At 39.8% G+C, this 17392-nt stretch overlaps 1 protein-coding gene across 1 annotated transcript in view; it reads right to left on the reverse strand.

Annotated features, from left to right (window-relative positions):
• Window positions 1–15928, reverse strand: part of LOC124506375 (fatty acid desaturase 2-like protein FADS2B) — a 29187-nt gene extending 13259 nt beyond the window's left edge. The window contains exons 1-4 of the mRNA XM_047072423.1: window positions 15602–15928; window positions 6921–7031; window positions 5142–5339; window positions 3543–3644 (exon numbers count right to left, since the gene is read on the reverse strand). Of these exons, the coding sequence (XP_046928379.1) occupies window positions 3543–3644; window positions 5142–5339; window positions 6921–7031; window positions 15602–15928 (738 nt within the window). The remainder of the gene's footprint in view (window positions 1–3542; window positions 3645–5141; window positions 5340–6920; window positions 7032–15601) is intronic.
• Window positions 15929–17392: the final 1464 nt, after the last annotated feature.

Here is a 17392-nt window from a genome sequence, read left to right on the forward strand (position 1 = left end):
TGGCCTATACATGTTTTACATCGTCACTGTCCAATATGGTAGCCATGAGCCACATGCTGGCTTTTGAGCACTTGAAGTGTGACCAGTCAAATTAAGATGGCTGTATGTGTATAATACTGGATTTTGAGGCATGGTATGAAAAAAGGAGTGTAAAATATCATATTAACAACTTTTATATTGATTACATGTAGAAATTATAATATTTTGAATATATATGTGGTAATAAAGTTATCTTTTAAGATGTGGCTATGAGAAAATTTAAAATGATTTATATCATTTTAATGTGGCTTAGAATTATATTTCTGTTGGACTACACTCATCTAGACACTATACATCCATGGTAGAGGGGGAAGGGAATGTTTGAAAATCATGTGAGCGTTGCCTTCTAGTCTTATTGCAGAGTCCTCTCTTAGCAAACCCTCGTGTTATCATCCCTCCGGAGTGATAGTCTCTTTTTACCACTAACACTCCCTACCATCCTTATGGTGGAATCTCTCTTCCTGCATCCCACATCTCTTCCCTGAATCTCATGCTTGAAAGGGAAATCACTTTCCAAACATTTCCTTGTGGGTGTTTCATGATATGTCAAACTCAAGGTGTACTCATCAATTTTCATTCCTCCTGTGGGGTCTCCATTGCACTCTGCTCGTCTCCTACCAAACTGCATACCACCCACTCACCCTTACAATTGTGCACTTTCTCTTTGTTTATCCGTTCATTATTTATTTTGAAATACCTCCCATGCATCAGACACTGAGCCAAGTATTTGCTGTATAAAGTTAGACATGATAAAATGGAGCTCCCACACTTATGAAACATACAACCCAACAGGAGCAATACAGAAACAAGGGCACTGTGATAAACAATGATTCACTTTGTTAGTTTAATCCTTTGTGAGCTAACATTTTGACAGTACCCTTGCAGTCAATGACTATCTGTGGAAACTGGTAATGTCAGAGTAATTATTGGTGTGATAAGGCAGCTGGCTCTACCCTCACCCCTCGGTCTGGAAGCCACAATTACTGGAGGTGAGGGATAGTGATCCAGCTGAAAGTGAAGATAATCAGCTACATGCAAATAGGTTGCCCCTGTACCAAATTCCATATAAGAACCACCCTAAGTCATTCCTCATTTCCATGTTAGGTCCTTTCTTGGTGCATTATAAGGATTCCAAACATTGTTCTAAAGCCATTTTGGGGCTGAATTCAAATCCCTGCTACTGGGTGTATGTGGCGTTGGGTAATTTCCTCATCTGTGAAATGAATGAGAAAAATGTTACAGGAAACAACATACTTGACACTCCCCCCCCCAAATTATTTTAGGATGTAGTCATGGAAACAGGATAGGCCAGATTTTCAAGGCAGATCTTAATATCAAATATTCTATCTCTTTGTCCCTATAATGACACTTGATTCTTATAGTTTTCAAACTGGGCATGCTGGGTGTTGGGGAGGGGATATCGAAAAATATGCTACAGGGAGTCCATTTTGATTTGAACATTGCACAGAAGTCCAAAATGTGTGCAGACATTTCAGAGTGTACTTTCAGAAGGGCTCTTTTGCTGCACACACACACAAAAAAGCAAAGACCAGACATACACCATTACTAGCACAGGTAGTGAAAGCATATTCCAACAAAATCTCAATATATATTTATGCTTTTCCATGGGGGAGGGTAAATTGGCATGAAATCAAGTTTTGAAATTTAAAATTGTAATGTATGTAGAAGGTGAAGTTGTTGCTGCTTCTATTATAATTTTCTTTGTTACTTCCCTCCTTCCCAACTTTCCTTCCCCTAGGAAGTTTACTCTGCTGCAGATGATTGAAGCCTGTATTCATTTTGCTCACAAATTGCTGGTTTTGCCTGCAAAAGGCCCAGTGCACTCAATTAGTTTTTAGAGCATTTCCCATTTACTTCCTCTGTTCATGAGTTATCAAGGTTGTGTTCATTTCAACTAGTGCAAAACTTGTTTCTGGCAACACAACTCATAGAGAAAGAGCAGTGTACAAATTTGGACCAATGGAAAAGCAATGATTTTTTTTAAAGCACCAGCAAGGGTAGAGCTTGAAACATTATATATACTGACACCAGATCAACTGTCAATTATCTCCAGGTCACATGAGTCTCCTTTTCCCTCTGACTTCCTCAAAACAGGGGAGGGAGAGTGGGAGGGTCCATTACCTAATTCTTTCTGCAGGATTTCCTTCTTTTATTCTGTGGTAAAGATTTCTGATTGAACACAGAAACAGTGTCAATTTAGCACTAGTGGATGGAGGGCAGAACAGTGCACCTACAGGAATTTCCCAGTTAAATAAAACATCAAATAAAATGACAATATGTTATTCATTCTAACAATTTTGAGTAACAGACATAATTCTAATAGGAACCCAGATCCCACTCAGTGTTACTGAATCTACTTAAACTTTGTTTGCTCGACTGGAAAGAGGATAGATAAGACGGTGATTTTAAGTATCTTCCAGTTCAATATAAAACAACAGTGCTAAGACAAAACAAAAGTGCCTATGAGTTTTTTCTAAAATGAGCTGGCTTGAATGCAATATTTGGCTTAGTGGAAGGCTCAGAGGCATTTCCCCCCCCCCCCCCCCCGTCTGGGCCAGTGTACATAGTCACTAAATCCTAGAATGTCCTAGAAAAGCAGACATCCAGTTTAACTCCTAATATTAGAGATAAGGACATGGAGAGTCAGATATCAGACAAGATCACACAAGGGGCCTTTTCAGAGTCAGATCTAGCACCCACTCTTAGCAGTCCTGTACTGTTACCTTGGTTCATCCATCCATCCATCCATCCACTCAACAAATGCTATTGAAGGCTTACTATGTGCCAAGCACTCTGCTAGGTGCTGCAGCATAGTGGCACATAGGACAAAGTATATGCTCTCCTGGAGTTTGGGCAGGGATACAAGGCCAACTGCCATCATCATCACTGCTGTTTCCAGCCTTCTGGGATTTGCAGCCCTTGACTCTTGAACAGTGCCATCTGACCTGTCTTGTCTACTTTTTCTCTTTCTCTTCACTATTATCTCTTCTGCATCCTTTCCTATTTCTTCATAGACCTGTCCTTCTAAGACAAATTGGGCTTTGCTAGATTCCTGTAGCTTCCCAGCAGTAAATATTCAGACTCCTTCTAGAAACATTCCCATTCATGATTTTACAGAGCGCCTCTTCATTTATTAAGGTACAATTGTTCTCCTCCAAGGTGGTTTCTTAATTGGGTACCAGGGACTGGGCCAAAGACTTTATTAGTGCAAGAAAAAAAAACTGTTGGAATTTCCTAAATAAAAATAAACCTTCCCTCATAAAAATTCCAAATTCTAATTTTAACATACATATTATAATGTCATATGTGTATATATATATATATATATATATGGTATCTACATTTTTATTGTATTTATACTAATTTGCAAATATATTTATGCACAAACACTTTTTTAACTCCTATCAGCACACAAATTTGGTAACCATAGTCTTAGGAAATGAGTTTTGAGAATTCCATCATGCTCCATGAACATCCTGTACCTTGAGATGACTCATCATAAATTTTTGCATCAAGCGGCTCCACTTGGACTTTGGAAATACAGAAATGTGTCCCAAGTCATGTTGCAGAAGAAAACACTGAACCTAGAAGAGATTAAGTTGTTGTTAGAGAGGTTGAGGAGTTAAGAAGAAATTAATCAATGAGCCTGCCCATACATTCAGGAGCCCATTGGAGAAGAATGGTGGGGGATCTCATCTGGCCCCAAGCCAAGTTCACTTTCTATTTCCCACACATTGCATTCTTTCCCACTTGTGTGCCTTTGTGAACTGAGTTCTTTCAGCCTAGAACATTTTCCTTACCACTGTCAAATCTTCCAGTGAGGAGGACAAAGAGTATGGCCTTTGGAGTCAGGCAGATTTGGGTTCTCAACTGTTCTTTACCATGTATGTGTTGCACAGATCTTGGCAGGTTACTCAGTAGCTCTGAACCTCAGCTCTTCATCTGATAGGTAGGGATAATAATACCTTACTCATGGACTGTTGGCAAACTTAAATACCTCCAAAGTGCTTGGCTTATGTTAAGCACCAAACAAATATTTGCTTCCTTTCCAGTTTCCAAAAGAATTGCTTTTCAAGGAATAAAGCAAGTTGACTTTACAAAAAATAAATAAATAACATATCATAAATTCTGGAATTAACTTTGACATCAATTTTCCATAAAACCTTCCCCAGTTATCCCCATGAGAATTAAATGCCTCTTTCTGCTTTAACAGCATATGCTGGTTCCTCTTTGGCACCGATGTCATTCTGTCACATAGAATGTTTACCAGTGTGAACATCGGTCTCCCCAGTGGAAGACTCTTTTCCCCAGGGAAGGAACCAGGTGCATTTCCTTTCGTGTCCCCCCCACAGTGTTGTGCTCACAGAAAGCCGTGTTCAGAGATTCACACTTCATTCAACAAAGATTTATCCAATGCTCTGCTGGTGCCAGTTGTTGATTACAATTTATGGTGGAATCCATAAGTTCAGGTTTTTAAGTTTTTATATAAATTCCAGTTAGTTAATCTACAATGTAATGCTAGTTTCAGATATACAATACAGTGATTCGACACCTCCGTACAACCCCCAGTGCTCATCGTGACAAGTTCACTCCTCAATCCCCATCACCTATTTCATACATCCCCCCACACCCTCTCCTTTGGTAACCATCAGTTCATTCTCTGTAGTTAAGATTCTGTTTCTTGATTTGCCTTTCTCTCTTTTTATTGGTTGGAAGATGAATAAAAGATAAAGGTGAGTGTTACATGGCTGAGAAACGACTTCAGTTACTGAACTGGTATGGATACAATTGGGCAAAGATGAGCATCTGTCATAAATTAAATATTTCCTGTGTGCTAGTCATTGTGCTAAGTGTTTTACACGTTAACTTGTTTAGTAGAGAATATTTACATAAAAATTGTTATCCCGTTTTACAGACAAAAGACTGGGGCCTGGCAAGATGTGGTAACTTGCTGGTGTCAGATGTGGATTAGTAGCTTTCCAGGAAGTGTCAGGAAGCACCTGATGCAGGTCTAAAGGGAGAAGGAAACAATTCTGAATTGTCCCCTAAAGCCACTGCTTGATTTTAGGGTATGTGCTTACCTGGGAAATTGTGAGAAGGAAGGAGATGAATATTGTCACAGGCCAGCCACTGCCAAAATGCCACACTATTAGCCAAGCCAGAGTTTCTAAAATCATGATCTGGGCGAAGTGAAGGAAGAAGAACACTGGGTTGACCTTGAACATGTTCATGGCCTCTAATGTTCTCCGCAATTCTCGGAAATCTTCCACCAGCTGGGACTGAGAAATAAATGTTCAAGGAAGGAATTAGTTCCCTCAGGGAACACAAATGAACACAATTAATAATCTCTTTTATTACTTTATTAATACCTTACTTTTATGACTAGAAATTTAAGGATATTAACAAATTTAATTGAGCAAAATTAAAAACATAAAACTATGAGCAAACAAAACCTTTTAAAAAGGTTATGATAATATTTTTTTTCAGGAGAAGAGAAAAAATGGGTAGTGATATGTAAACTGTCCTCAAACTGTTTTGGAACTCAGAAAGAGTAGGGTTTGGGGGGGCGGGGAATCTAGGGAGTTATTGTCTAACAGTTGTCTTTTAACCATCAGTATTGTTTCAGGTATTGATTGATCACCGATTATGCTTCAGGGAACTGTGTGGTCTATATGGACTTGTGTTACCATACTTAGTGGTACACTTTACACAGAATTTTCTACCTCATCATCAGATCAGTTTGTGCAAAGGGCGCTTTCATTAAAGATGATGAACATAGAAAAATGCAGTTCATGTAAATTAGTTCAAAGGAAGACTTTCCTATGAGCTGCTTGATGGGTCCCTAGGCACAAGGCAGGATCTCTTGTGGCATTAGTGTGTGTGTGCTGATCTGTATGTGTGTCTGTGTGTGTGGGGGCGGGTAAGTTTCCTTGTCCTGTGTGTGTGTAACATGCATATGTGCATGTGTGTGCATGGTCAAGGCTAGTATTGGTTTACAAGCTTGCCAATCAAACTGGAGAGTCAGTGCAAGAGATGGGAAGAAATATCTCTTAGCTTAATGACTAATGGGTTTGAAAACAGGACAGTTGACACAGTGACCAGGGTATAAGAAAGAAAACAAGACTGTTCAAGGAGATACACAAAAGGAGAGAAATTTGTAGCATAAAATGTAAAAGCTATGAACATAATTCTAGAAGCAAAATTTTCATTTGGATTGGGGCCAGAAATAAGTGACTTGGAATCCCAGTTTTCTGATACACCAACTGTGGGACTTTCAGATAGCAATTTATTTTCCTTGGACTATAGTTTCACCAAATGTAGAAAGGGCTTCTGTTATGATATATTCACATATTTCATTCAATAGCTATTTATGGAGTCCGTATTATATGTCTGATCCTGTGCAGGTGGGTTCTTGAGTACACAGAGATAAGCAATATAGATACATACATACATACATACATACATACATACATAGATATTCCCTGCTCTCATGGAACTTACTTTAAAAGGGAACATAGACACAGACATCAAACATTTTTATAATCAGTCACTGGACAAAAATTGTATCTAGATATATCTGGGCAAAAAAAGAGGTACTTGGAGACATGGAAATTCTGTTTGGTACAGGACCAAACATTTCTTTCCTTTTTACACAGAGGTTTAAGAATTCTGAGTGTCTAAGGAGGATGATGTTATATTGTAATATGTAGAAGCTACTCATTTATGGTATAGCAGGTTCACCCAGCCATGATGTCAGGCATCTCACAGAAAATGATCAGTTCTTGGATATGTCAGGAAACGATCAGCTGGCCTTTGTCCTCATCCCTCCACATGTTTCTGAGTCCTGAGACCCCACTCACACTTTTGTGTCTCTCCTGGCTAGGCTCTTCTGGGGCAAGCTCTCCGATGAGCAGCGGCTTAAGGTACAATTTTACAATGTCAAGGTCCAGGTGCATGGCTCTGAAGACATCCTGTAAATCACAGAGAATTGATAGAGGCTTAGGAGACACATGCTTATCTACAGAATAGTCCCCTTCCTTACCTCATCCTGTGCCCATCTTGGGAATCAGCAGACTCTATTACAGAGGATTTCTTCTAACCCCAGGTTGATGTCTCCAGTTGAACAATCAAAATTACCCTTGGAGATACTTTGTGAAAGCTTCATGCTGGAGATCCCCCAGCTTGATGCACTGCTTCATTAGGCAAGCCCAACACAGCCAGGATATTCCTGAGCATTGGAAGGGATCGCTGTTTATTGAGCACCAGAAGAATTAATTTGCTGGAGTTAATAAGCCATGATGAATCCTTAAAGTCCAACATCAGGCTTGGTGGAAGTTGCCCACACAGAAACATGCAGCAACCATGACTAGCTGTGAAAAGCACATCTCCCATCAAATCTCCCTCTTGGTTCCTGGCCAAAGCCAAGAGGAATGAAACATTTGAATTACGTTATTTTTAAAAAAACTGGTTAAAGTTGACATTGATAGTGTAGGATTAATTCACAGGAGAGAAAGGGAGCACAGCCCTTGTGGTCTGAGCTGTCTAAAGTACACGCTTTTCACAACGTTTTTCACTGGAGGGGTCTCATCACTCTTTCTAAACAGTGCTAGGGCAGTCTCTGCAAAGGTTGTGACAGCCAGGCACATAGTGGTGACCAACTGCTTTTCCCCATCTCAGGTCCATGTTAAGCAGCACCTTGTGGGTAGAGGCTATGTGAAGTGTGGTGGTTCCTATATCCTGCTTATATTTGGAACTAAAAGATATTCTCTTTCCTTCCAGGGATTTAAACCATTTTTGGGGAAGGAAAATTCTCCAAGAGGTGGACTTTCTAGGCTTTCTGCTAATATGACTTTGGGTACAGGAGTTATTAAAAGTGAGGGAATATAATCAACATCATAATCAACATCATAAGTTGAAAACATGGAAGCCACACCCACGACTCTAAAGTGCTGGTATCCCATAGTACTGACTAGGAAAATGGACCCTGGAGTGGCCTTTCTTCATTTAAATTCTGGTTTCTACTTACTAGCTGTGGAGCTATGAAGCTGTGGACAAGTCTCTTGACCTTGTCTGTGCTTCTGTTTTCTCTAACAGAAGGGTGATGACAATAGCCAACCAATTCATAAAGTTACTTTAGGGATTAAGCGAGTCAACATATTAGCCATCTTTCTTGTATGTATACTTCTAGTGCTAAGAACTTACTACCTACATTCCCTTCAATACAGCACCTCAGAGATTTTCTTCCTATACTCCAATGCTTAATGTGTAATGAACTCTGAATTATTTTCGTGAATATAATGAAACTTCCAAGTTCAAAGTGCAAAGCAACTTTAGATACATCTAAGAACTATGTAGAAGACTACTTTCTAAGAAGGTGTTTATGTAATGAATAACATTAATTAGAAGGGTGCAATATCAGCTTTTTAGACTTACTTCTCCTTATGGTCTCTAGGTTCAATGATATAAAAAGGGCTTTGTATTTGCTAGAACCAGTCCAGTCCCTACTTTCCATTCTGCTTCTGCGTACTTTACTCTGACCCCCTTTGGAAATGCTATACTATATAATTTCACATTCTACAACTTTAAAACTTAGTTTCCTGAGCCAGGAAGACAGCCATCCAGTGATTAAGAAGGCTATTAAGTATTTCAGAATGATCCATATTGGCAAAATATTCTACCTGTTCTTTAAGAGCAGATAGGATGGAAAACATTCTGGTGGATCAAGATAAGAAGGTAGAAGAAAGGTAAGCCATTGAAATTTCATTTTACTATAAGCAGTCATTCAGAACCCTGGAGCAGTGTGCTGACAAAAACATTCTTCTGGGTTCATCATTTGTTTGTTTGTTTGTTTGTTTGTTTTGTTGGTTGGTTTTGGTGGGGGTTTATTTGTTTGTCTTTTGATTCACAGCAAAATCCATAGGCAACACTGCAATAACAGATCCTAAAGACCAACAGAGTTTTTCCAGAATAGTAAGCCTAGCCCTGCCATGTGGACCTCTTTTCATTGTACTGATGAGCAGTACAACAAAGGAGTTTACGTAGTCTTAGAATATTCAATGTAAAAGAATTTCCTAATAGAGTCTAGATATTGTGGAAGTTGTGAAATTCTCTTTTTGAAACACCTGTAAAAACAGGTTATGTTATCAACACACTTGGGCAAGTATATTCGTGCTGAAGGAAGGAGAGGGGGTAAAATGAAGGGGAGAGGGGATAGTGCTAACTTCTGTTGAGCGTATCTTGTGTACCAGACAATCTATGGGCAAACTCATAATCGTCACCTTAGATCTGTGAGGTTCCATCATTTGTGCTATAAAGATAAAAATACCAAGTCTTTGAGGAGAGAAAGTCTTGTCCAAAATGCCACAGCAAATAGGTAAATAGTAGAGCCAAGATTTGAACTAAAGTCTATGTGACTTTAAAGCCATGAAGCTGTAACAATTTATTCTATCCTTAACATGTATAATTCTTTTTCTGAAAGGCCTCTCAAGAGAGAAGTGATGCCAGATTGTTTGGGGTGATGCAAAAATCTGTATGTATCTGCTGGGCATATAGTAATGATACCTCTCCATATTAGGTTTTAATCCCCTGAATTGCTTTGCCTCTGGCTTCAACCTGCCTCTCCAGGCTTACCTTTCACTATCACCCTTCATGAGCCATTTGTCCACCAGACATCTTCCCATTCAATGAACATTCCATGCCTGTCTATTGTTCTGAAGCTTGGCACATACTGTTTCCTTTGTCTTAACTACCTTCCTCCATTTTCTCTCTATAAATACTCTTCCTCACCCCTCAAGATTCAGATTAAATAATGCCTCCACCTAACTTAGGAAAGTTATTTACCATCTCCTGTGGCTCCTGTAGCCCCTAGAGCTTTTCAAATTATATTATAATGAAACTGTGTACCTGCCCCCTTCTCTAGTGGTCTTTGTGTTTTTCTTTTTTAAAAATTAGTATAATATTCATATAGCCTTATATTGGCTTCAGGTGTACAAAAGAACGATTTGATATTTGCATGCATTGCAAAATAATCACCACAATAAGTCTGGTTAACATCTGCCCCCTTACATAGTTACCAAATTCTTTTTCTGGTGATGATAACTTGTAAGATTTAATCTCTCAACACTTTTCAAATACGCAATACAGTATTATTAACTATAGTCACCATGCAAAACATTACAACCCCCATGATTTATTTATTGTAGCTGGAAGTTTGCACTTTTGAACTCCTTCACCCTTTTATCCCACCCCGTACCACCTGCCTCTGGTAACCACCAATTGGTTTTCTGTATCTATGAGCTTGATATTTTGTTTTCTTTCTTAGATTCCACATATAAGTGAAATCATATGCTATTTTTCTTCCTCTGTCTGACATATTTCAATTAGCATAATGCCTTCTGGGTCCATCCAGGTTGTTGCAAATGGCAGGATTTCGTTCTTTTTTATGGCTGAATAGTATTCTATCGGGTGTGTGTGTGTGTGTGTGTGTGTGTGTGTGTACGCATGCATGTGCATCACATTTTCTTTATACATTCATCTGTAGCTTTGTAGTATGTACTGATATCAGGGAATCCAGGTGGGTTATTTCTCAAGATTGCTTTGACTATTTGGGGCCATTTATGGTTCCAATACAAATTTTAGGATTACTTAATCTATTTTCATGAAAAATGCCATTGGAATTCTGATAGAGAATGCATTGAACCTATGGATTGTTTCAGGTAGAATGGATATTTTAATAGATTAAATCTTCCAACCCATGAGCACAGAATACCTTTCCATTTGTTTGTATCTTCCTCAATTTCTTTTATTAATGTCTTAGTTTCTAGTGTGCAGGTCTTTCACCTTCTTGGATAAATTTGTTCCAACGTATGTTAGAGTTATTGAAGACGAAAGCCATGTACTATTGATTAAATTATTCCTACTGTCTCGTTTTGCCTGGAATATGGCACGTGGCTCAGTGGATGCCTGATGAATAAGGGAAAGGAGGAATGAAGAGATGAATATAAGCTTTCTCTAACAAAGAAAAAGTTGGGAGCATTCAAGAGTGTTGAGCTCAGAGGATACAGGTCTTAAGAACCAGTGTCTCTTCCCTACCCAGCATCTCCCATTTTCATCTGTTAGCTTTTTGACTCGCTTCTTAACCATAATCTCTACTCCTTAATCTATTCATAAATTTGTACCTACATTCATTTCAAAACGGGTTATTTCGACACAGGCCTGAGACAAACCCCTGCATTTACAAACTTAAGTACTATCAAGAGGTTGTCCCCTGCACAAAGGCACCCATCCAGGAGGCTAGGTATGGGCTGAAATCCAGCAAACATTCAGTTTGCCAAATCTTGTGCTGCAACCACCCAAGGAGTGTGCCTTCCTAATTCACACTAAGGCATAGTGCAGGGTAGCAAAGGACTAAGCTGCCTTATATTGGGGAAATTACTTAATTTCTCAAGCCTCAGGGTTTTTTTCTAAATGAGGATAATAATGTCACCCACTCTGCCTAATGGGTTTACTAATGCTTCCATTTATTTATTCAGTCATTCTATAAAACCTTATCGAGGATCTTATCTTAGCCTAGTAGCTAAGGGATTTGGTTTTGAAAGCCAGACCAAATAAATAAATTAATAAGTGATTGCACTTTTTGTATTATATTTAGTTTGTCTGGGGGAAGAAATTCTGGAAATAAAACACCAGTGAGAAATATATATACACACAGTCACAAAACAAGGTAACTAGAACATGGATTTTGATTTACTCACCTCACAAAAGCTCACCAGAGTAGTCAACACCCAACCACATATGCATTCCCACATCTCTGAGTAATTTCTCTTATGCTTACTCTTCTCTGGTCTCATGTGCTCCAAGGCAAAGGCTAGAACAAGCCCCCTCATATTTTGGGTAGTACATGAGTTGTGAATAGGTCAGTTTGTAAGGAGAATGCCGTCTTTGCCCTTTATCTGGGAGAAAGCCTTTTTGGAATGGAGAATGTTCGCTTAAAGTCACCCAGATTCCCCTTCACCCACAGGAATAAGCAGAGGGTTATTTTTCCACTGCAACTCATTTCATTGTTTGAGAACTTTCATTATTTGAAGGCTCTTCCCTATACCAAGGTTTTTTCTGCGATACTTTCTGCTGAGCTCCAGCCCCAGTTCTCTCTCTCTCTGCTCTCCCTCCCAAACCTGCTCATCCTCCTGGCTTCCCTATTCTGTCATGGATATAGTCACCTAGTTCACTATGTCACATATGCACAAGGCAGACAGACTGTTTCTCCACGATTACTCAACCAGTCACTCATCACATTTTATAAATTATGTCTCATAGACATCCTTTGCAGCTACCCCGTCTTTTCCATTCCTGTGGTCAGTGCCTACTTAGGACTTTCAACATGTTCCCTGGGCTCCCTCCTTCATTTTGGCTGACTGTTTTTCAGTACAGCCATCACTTAGCTGCCAGACTGGCCTTTCTGAAAGAAAGCATGTCCTCATGGCCCATCTTCACCTTTAGTGCCTCAGCACCCCCTCTCTCTACTTCTCCACCTATTTTCTACTTGAATCGTTGTTCTGGTGAGAACCAGATAATTTAAGAAATGTTGACAACCCAGAGAAGATGCAACTACTCGTACTGATTACTACTTTCACTTTCACTAATGCTTAGAAATCTGGGTTGGTTTTGTCGTGGTGATTGCCGATGGGGATGGATGCTGTGCTAGGGAAGTGTTATTATGTGTAGTGGAAGAGGAGAAAGAAGAGGAAGGCATGACTCAGCTCTCAAGAACCTTCCTCTCCCTCTCCTTTCTCTTTTCTCTTTCTCTACCTCTCCTCTCTCACATTCTGTCCTCCTTATGCCATGATAGTCAATGATGCTAATTGAACACATACCATGGGCCAATATTGTGCTAAGCAAAAGAAGTGGTTAAGCTGGGATGCCCATTCTGGCTGGGTGTTTACTCCTGACGTGAATCCTGCTTTCACTCCACCTCTGTGAAAAATCCTCTCTTCCTCCAGCCCTAACCTCACCTCCACTGACTGCATGCCACTCTTCTGAACTGCATACAGCTCCCCTGTCTTCCACATGGTAGTCCTCCAAATAGCTGGATGAACTTTTCTATATTTCCTCTAAGTTTTGGTTATCCTTTCCCTGTCATATTGGCCTTTGACCATCATGAGAAAGAACTTGAGCTTCCCAGTGTCTTTCTTAGAGTGGGGACTTCAGAGATAATAAGTGGGTTGAACAGCACTAGGATACGAACTTGTTTTCTTTGTTCTAGATATTTCGTTCATGTACATGTATCACAAGGTTGCATTTATGCCTTTCATGGAACCCAGAACATACTGTTGTCTTACATGAAGACTGTGCCCAACTATTGTTTCATAAGCATGTCTCATCCTCAAATGCTTTGTAATCCTATTTTAATAATTGCAAAATAGCCCATCATATGGATATATCGATAACTATATAATCAGTTCTTCTTGGACTTACAGGTTGTTTCTGACTTTTCCCCAGTGAACTCTTCTCAGGTAAAAATACTGGGCCTAGACTCTAATTATTACCACCATGCCATTAGTTTTAAATCATATAGTTTGAAAACAATCAGACAACTCATATGGGAAATAACAGGAACTTATGTACCCATTTTGTTTTGTGGATTTATCTGTCTTGCCTTTTGTTTGGAGAAAATTACAACCCATCTCAGAACTAAGTAATAATAAAACAAAAGCACTGCTATTTTTTTTTTAGTTTTTAATCTCTGCCAAGCGAGATGAAGGTATTATGATCCCTAATTTCTAGATGAGGAAGCCAAATCTTCAAGAGTTTCATCAACCTTCTCAAGACATTCTTAGTAAGTAGTTGAGCTCAGATACAAGCCAACTCTTTTCCATTCCCAAACCTGTACTCTTAATCATTACGCTGGACCCTTAACAAGGGTTTTAGAATAGCTGACTACATGAATGAGTGAATTAGTGATCTATCACTATTCAGCGTTTATGAGGAAAGTAGAAGCTTCAAGGAGAGTTTCCATGTAAATAAAGGAATGGTGCTCTTCATTGGGCAGGTGCGGTCATGGGTTGAGGGCCAGCTAACAGAGACTATGCTTTCTTTGGTCCACAGTTGCCTTTCAGGGCACAACCTGCAAACACCTCTTAGGTTGTAGAGTAAGTCTCTGATTGTAGGTCCTTTATGTCCTGCCCTCCTTCACTAGAGAGAATGATGCTTCTCCACCATGGGCTCCTCTGTTCCCAATCAGATGACACCAAATATAATCAAGATTTCTAAGCTGGTGGTAAACAGGAAATAATAATCACACCTCTGAGGCTATGGATGCCAGTGAGATAAATCATAATAGTTAAAATTTAATGAAACTTTATTAAGTGTTTGGCATTGTGCTAAACACTTTACAAGCATTAGTCCCATTTACCATAAACCAGTTAGATTGGTAAGGTCATTTCCATTTTACAAATGATGAAGCAGAGGCTGCGAGCATTTTAACAACTTTCCCACATTCATATATCCAGGTGCCAAGCTCAGGCTCCCTGAATTCTGAGTAGCTATGGGGTATTACATTTGTCAGAACTCCTCTGGAGCCTCCCACTCTTCTTGAACCATCTTCCTTTGCAAGAATCTTTTCTCCAAACATTTTTGGATTTACTTACATAAAGTCTAGGGTACATGGCTGACCACGCTCAGGATTTTCATTCTTAAGATATGAATCCCAAGGTGGCATGGGTATTTTATCCTAAAGTCCTGATGGTTTTATTTTATTAATTAATTCCACCTTGTTGGCTAGAATTGGATGTGGAATCATGTTTTTTCCCTAACTTCTTACAGATAAACATCATCAGAAAATTAAAGATTCATCAGCTCAGCTGTCTCAAGCTGAGTGAGTTTATCAGTTATTTCCAAGGTGGTTGAAGGCCTGCATCTTTGCCAACACATCATCTGAGCTGATCCTGTGACTTGGGTTAGAAAAGCACTATCCATAATTGTAGGTTTGTGTTATTGTTATTCACATTTTGATGCCTATCATGTGAATTGCTGTCTTCCTTTTACACACCCCATTTATAAGAGTCTGAGAAATTTCTAGATGGGCACAGACGTGATTTTTCCCAAATTTTACTCATGCATTTGTAACTTTCTTCTTAAAAGACAGTGACAGATGGTAGCCACACTTGTGGTGAGCATAGCCTGGTGTATAGAGTTGTTGGATCACTATATTGTACACTGGAACTAATGAAATGTTGTGTGTCAACTATACTAAACCAGGAAGCAAACAGTGACTCCAATTCAAAACACAACACCAAGAGAAAACAAAATCCAAAATACACAAACAGTATCCACTGTCAGCATCTGAGCCCATCCCAAAATAGGAGCTAGTCCTTGAGGCTTATTTGGTTTCAGGTTCTTGCTGGATAGGAATCCTGAAAAATTGGTTTGGGAGGAGATGAGCAATTGTGGAGTTTGAGCACGTACTCAAAATGCTTTGGGAAAAGAGCCAAGTCCCAGCCACCCACCAGTCGGAAGAGAGAAGGCAGAGCTTTGAGTTCCTTACCGTGGCATCTTCCCCGGCATAGTGGTTGAGGACTCGGCTCCCCCCTGGATGCTTGTTGGCCCAGCCAGTAACATCGTAGACCTTGCGATTGATCACCAGCCACTGATCAGCCTTCTGATTGTGTTTCTGGATCTCCTGCCAGCTGTACATGTTGAGACTTTTTCTGGGCACGCCACACTTTCCATTTGCCTCCTGCTTTACAGAGATCTCACCTCTCCCATTTGCTACTGGTTTCCCATTCGCTTGATACTTCTCACCCAGGTATGGCTGACCCTCTCCTACAAGGTCCCCATTCCCTGCATGCTTGTCTTCAAGCTTCGTTGTCATTGTACCCCTCTGATTTCTGGGTTGGCTCCTGAAATTTCTAATATTTGCCTCTGATTAGACCATAAAATGACACTTTTCCTTCCTTCTTATTCTGCTTCAGTAGAATACTGCAGTAGAATACTACTGATGCCTGCACAGAAAACTTTTTAACCTAGTTATCTCTTCACCGTCCTGACAGTGAGCTCATCCCCAGCCTCACACTTCTCTGTCTGTCCTGATTTTCTCTGCCCTGCTAGAGGCTTGGTCACCTTCCTTCTCTCTGCTGGCTGATGTCTTAGCAGCATCCTCTTTCATCATTAAATGTCCCCTGGTAAAGAGCTTGGACCAATCACAGTTGGTCTGAAAGTTGTGGCCCGCACCCAGGGCCGTGGGGCAAGGCTCAGGTCACAGGGCTGTCCTACACTGCCACTCCATGGAGTTGGGTTCACCAGCTCTCTGGCTTGCCTGTGGATAGAGACATTTAGGTTTGTTAATTCCACGTGTGGTTGAAATGTATTGAATTGTCTTTCCATCATCTCTGTGTAATGGAATTGCCCCAACCTCTGTCTGAATGATATAGTTGACCCTTGAACAACACACAGTCAAAAAATCCACGTATAAAACTTGGACTCTCCCAAAAGTAACCACTAATAGCCTAGTACTGAAGAAGCCTGATTGATAGTATAAAAGGTCCATTAACACAGATTGTGTATGTTACATGTATCATATACTTTACTCTTACAATAAAGTAAGCTAAAGAAAATAAATAATTAAGAACATCATAAGGAAGATAAAGTGTATTTACAGTACTGTACTGCATTTGTTAGAAAAACATGGATATAAGTGGACCCACAGAGTTCAAACCTGTGTTGTTCAAGGATACACTGTATTTCCATTGGAACAACCACATCCCTCTCCTCCAGGCCACAGAGGCTAATCCAGGAGAGCTACCCAACCTAAGCTGAACCAAGATCTCCTTCTGGAATTGTCTAATATCTTGAATTGAGGAGATGTAAATTTAGGATATTAACAAGGGTTACTTTCTATCATTTGGACTGGGAAGCCAAAACGTTTGTCCGTACCAAGTGCAAAAAGTAAGGAGATACCAGGAAAAAAATTTCAAGGTTATAAATTTCGGAAGTTTTCCTGGATAGAATGCTCATAATACTACAAAGACTGATACCACATGCTCCATGAGAAAATGGAGATTTGTATCGTGTTTACTATTGTATCCGTAGGTCTAGCACAGGATGCATTTAATAATTATTTGTTCAATGGTTGAACAAGTAGGGCACCAAGCAGAGGAAATAGCTGGATGAAGGAACTGGACATCTGGTCCCAATTACCTTGATCCTGGAAGGTCTTATATCTCATGGAGGATTATTTGACTACCATAGCTGATTTCATCAAAGTTCCCCAAAGAATTTTGCTGAACAGCAGGTACTTATGAACCTTGCCTTGTGTTTCCATGAATCCCCCTACCCA

This window comes from Lynx rufus, unplaced genomic scaffold, assembly GCF_022079265.1.
Source record: "Lynx rufus isolate CCGP_SWC_20201006 ecotype Redwood Valley unplaced genomic scaffold, mLynRuf1.p SCAF_9, whole genome shotgun sequence".
Taxonomy (NCBI): domain Eukaryota; kingdom Metazoa; phylum Chordata; class Mammalia; order Carnivora; family Felidae; genus Lynx; species Lynx rufus.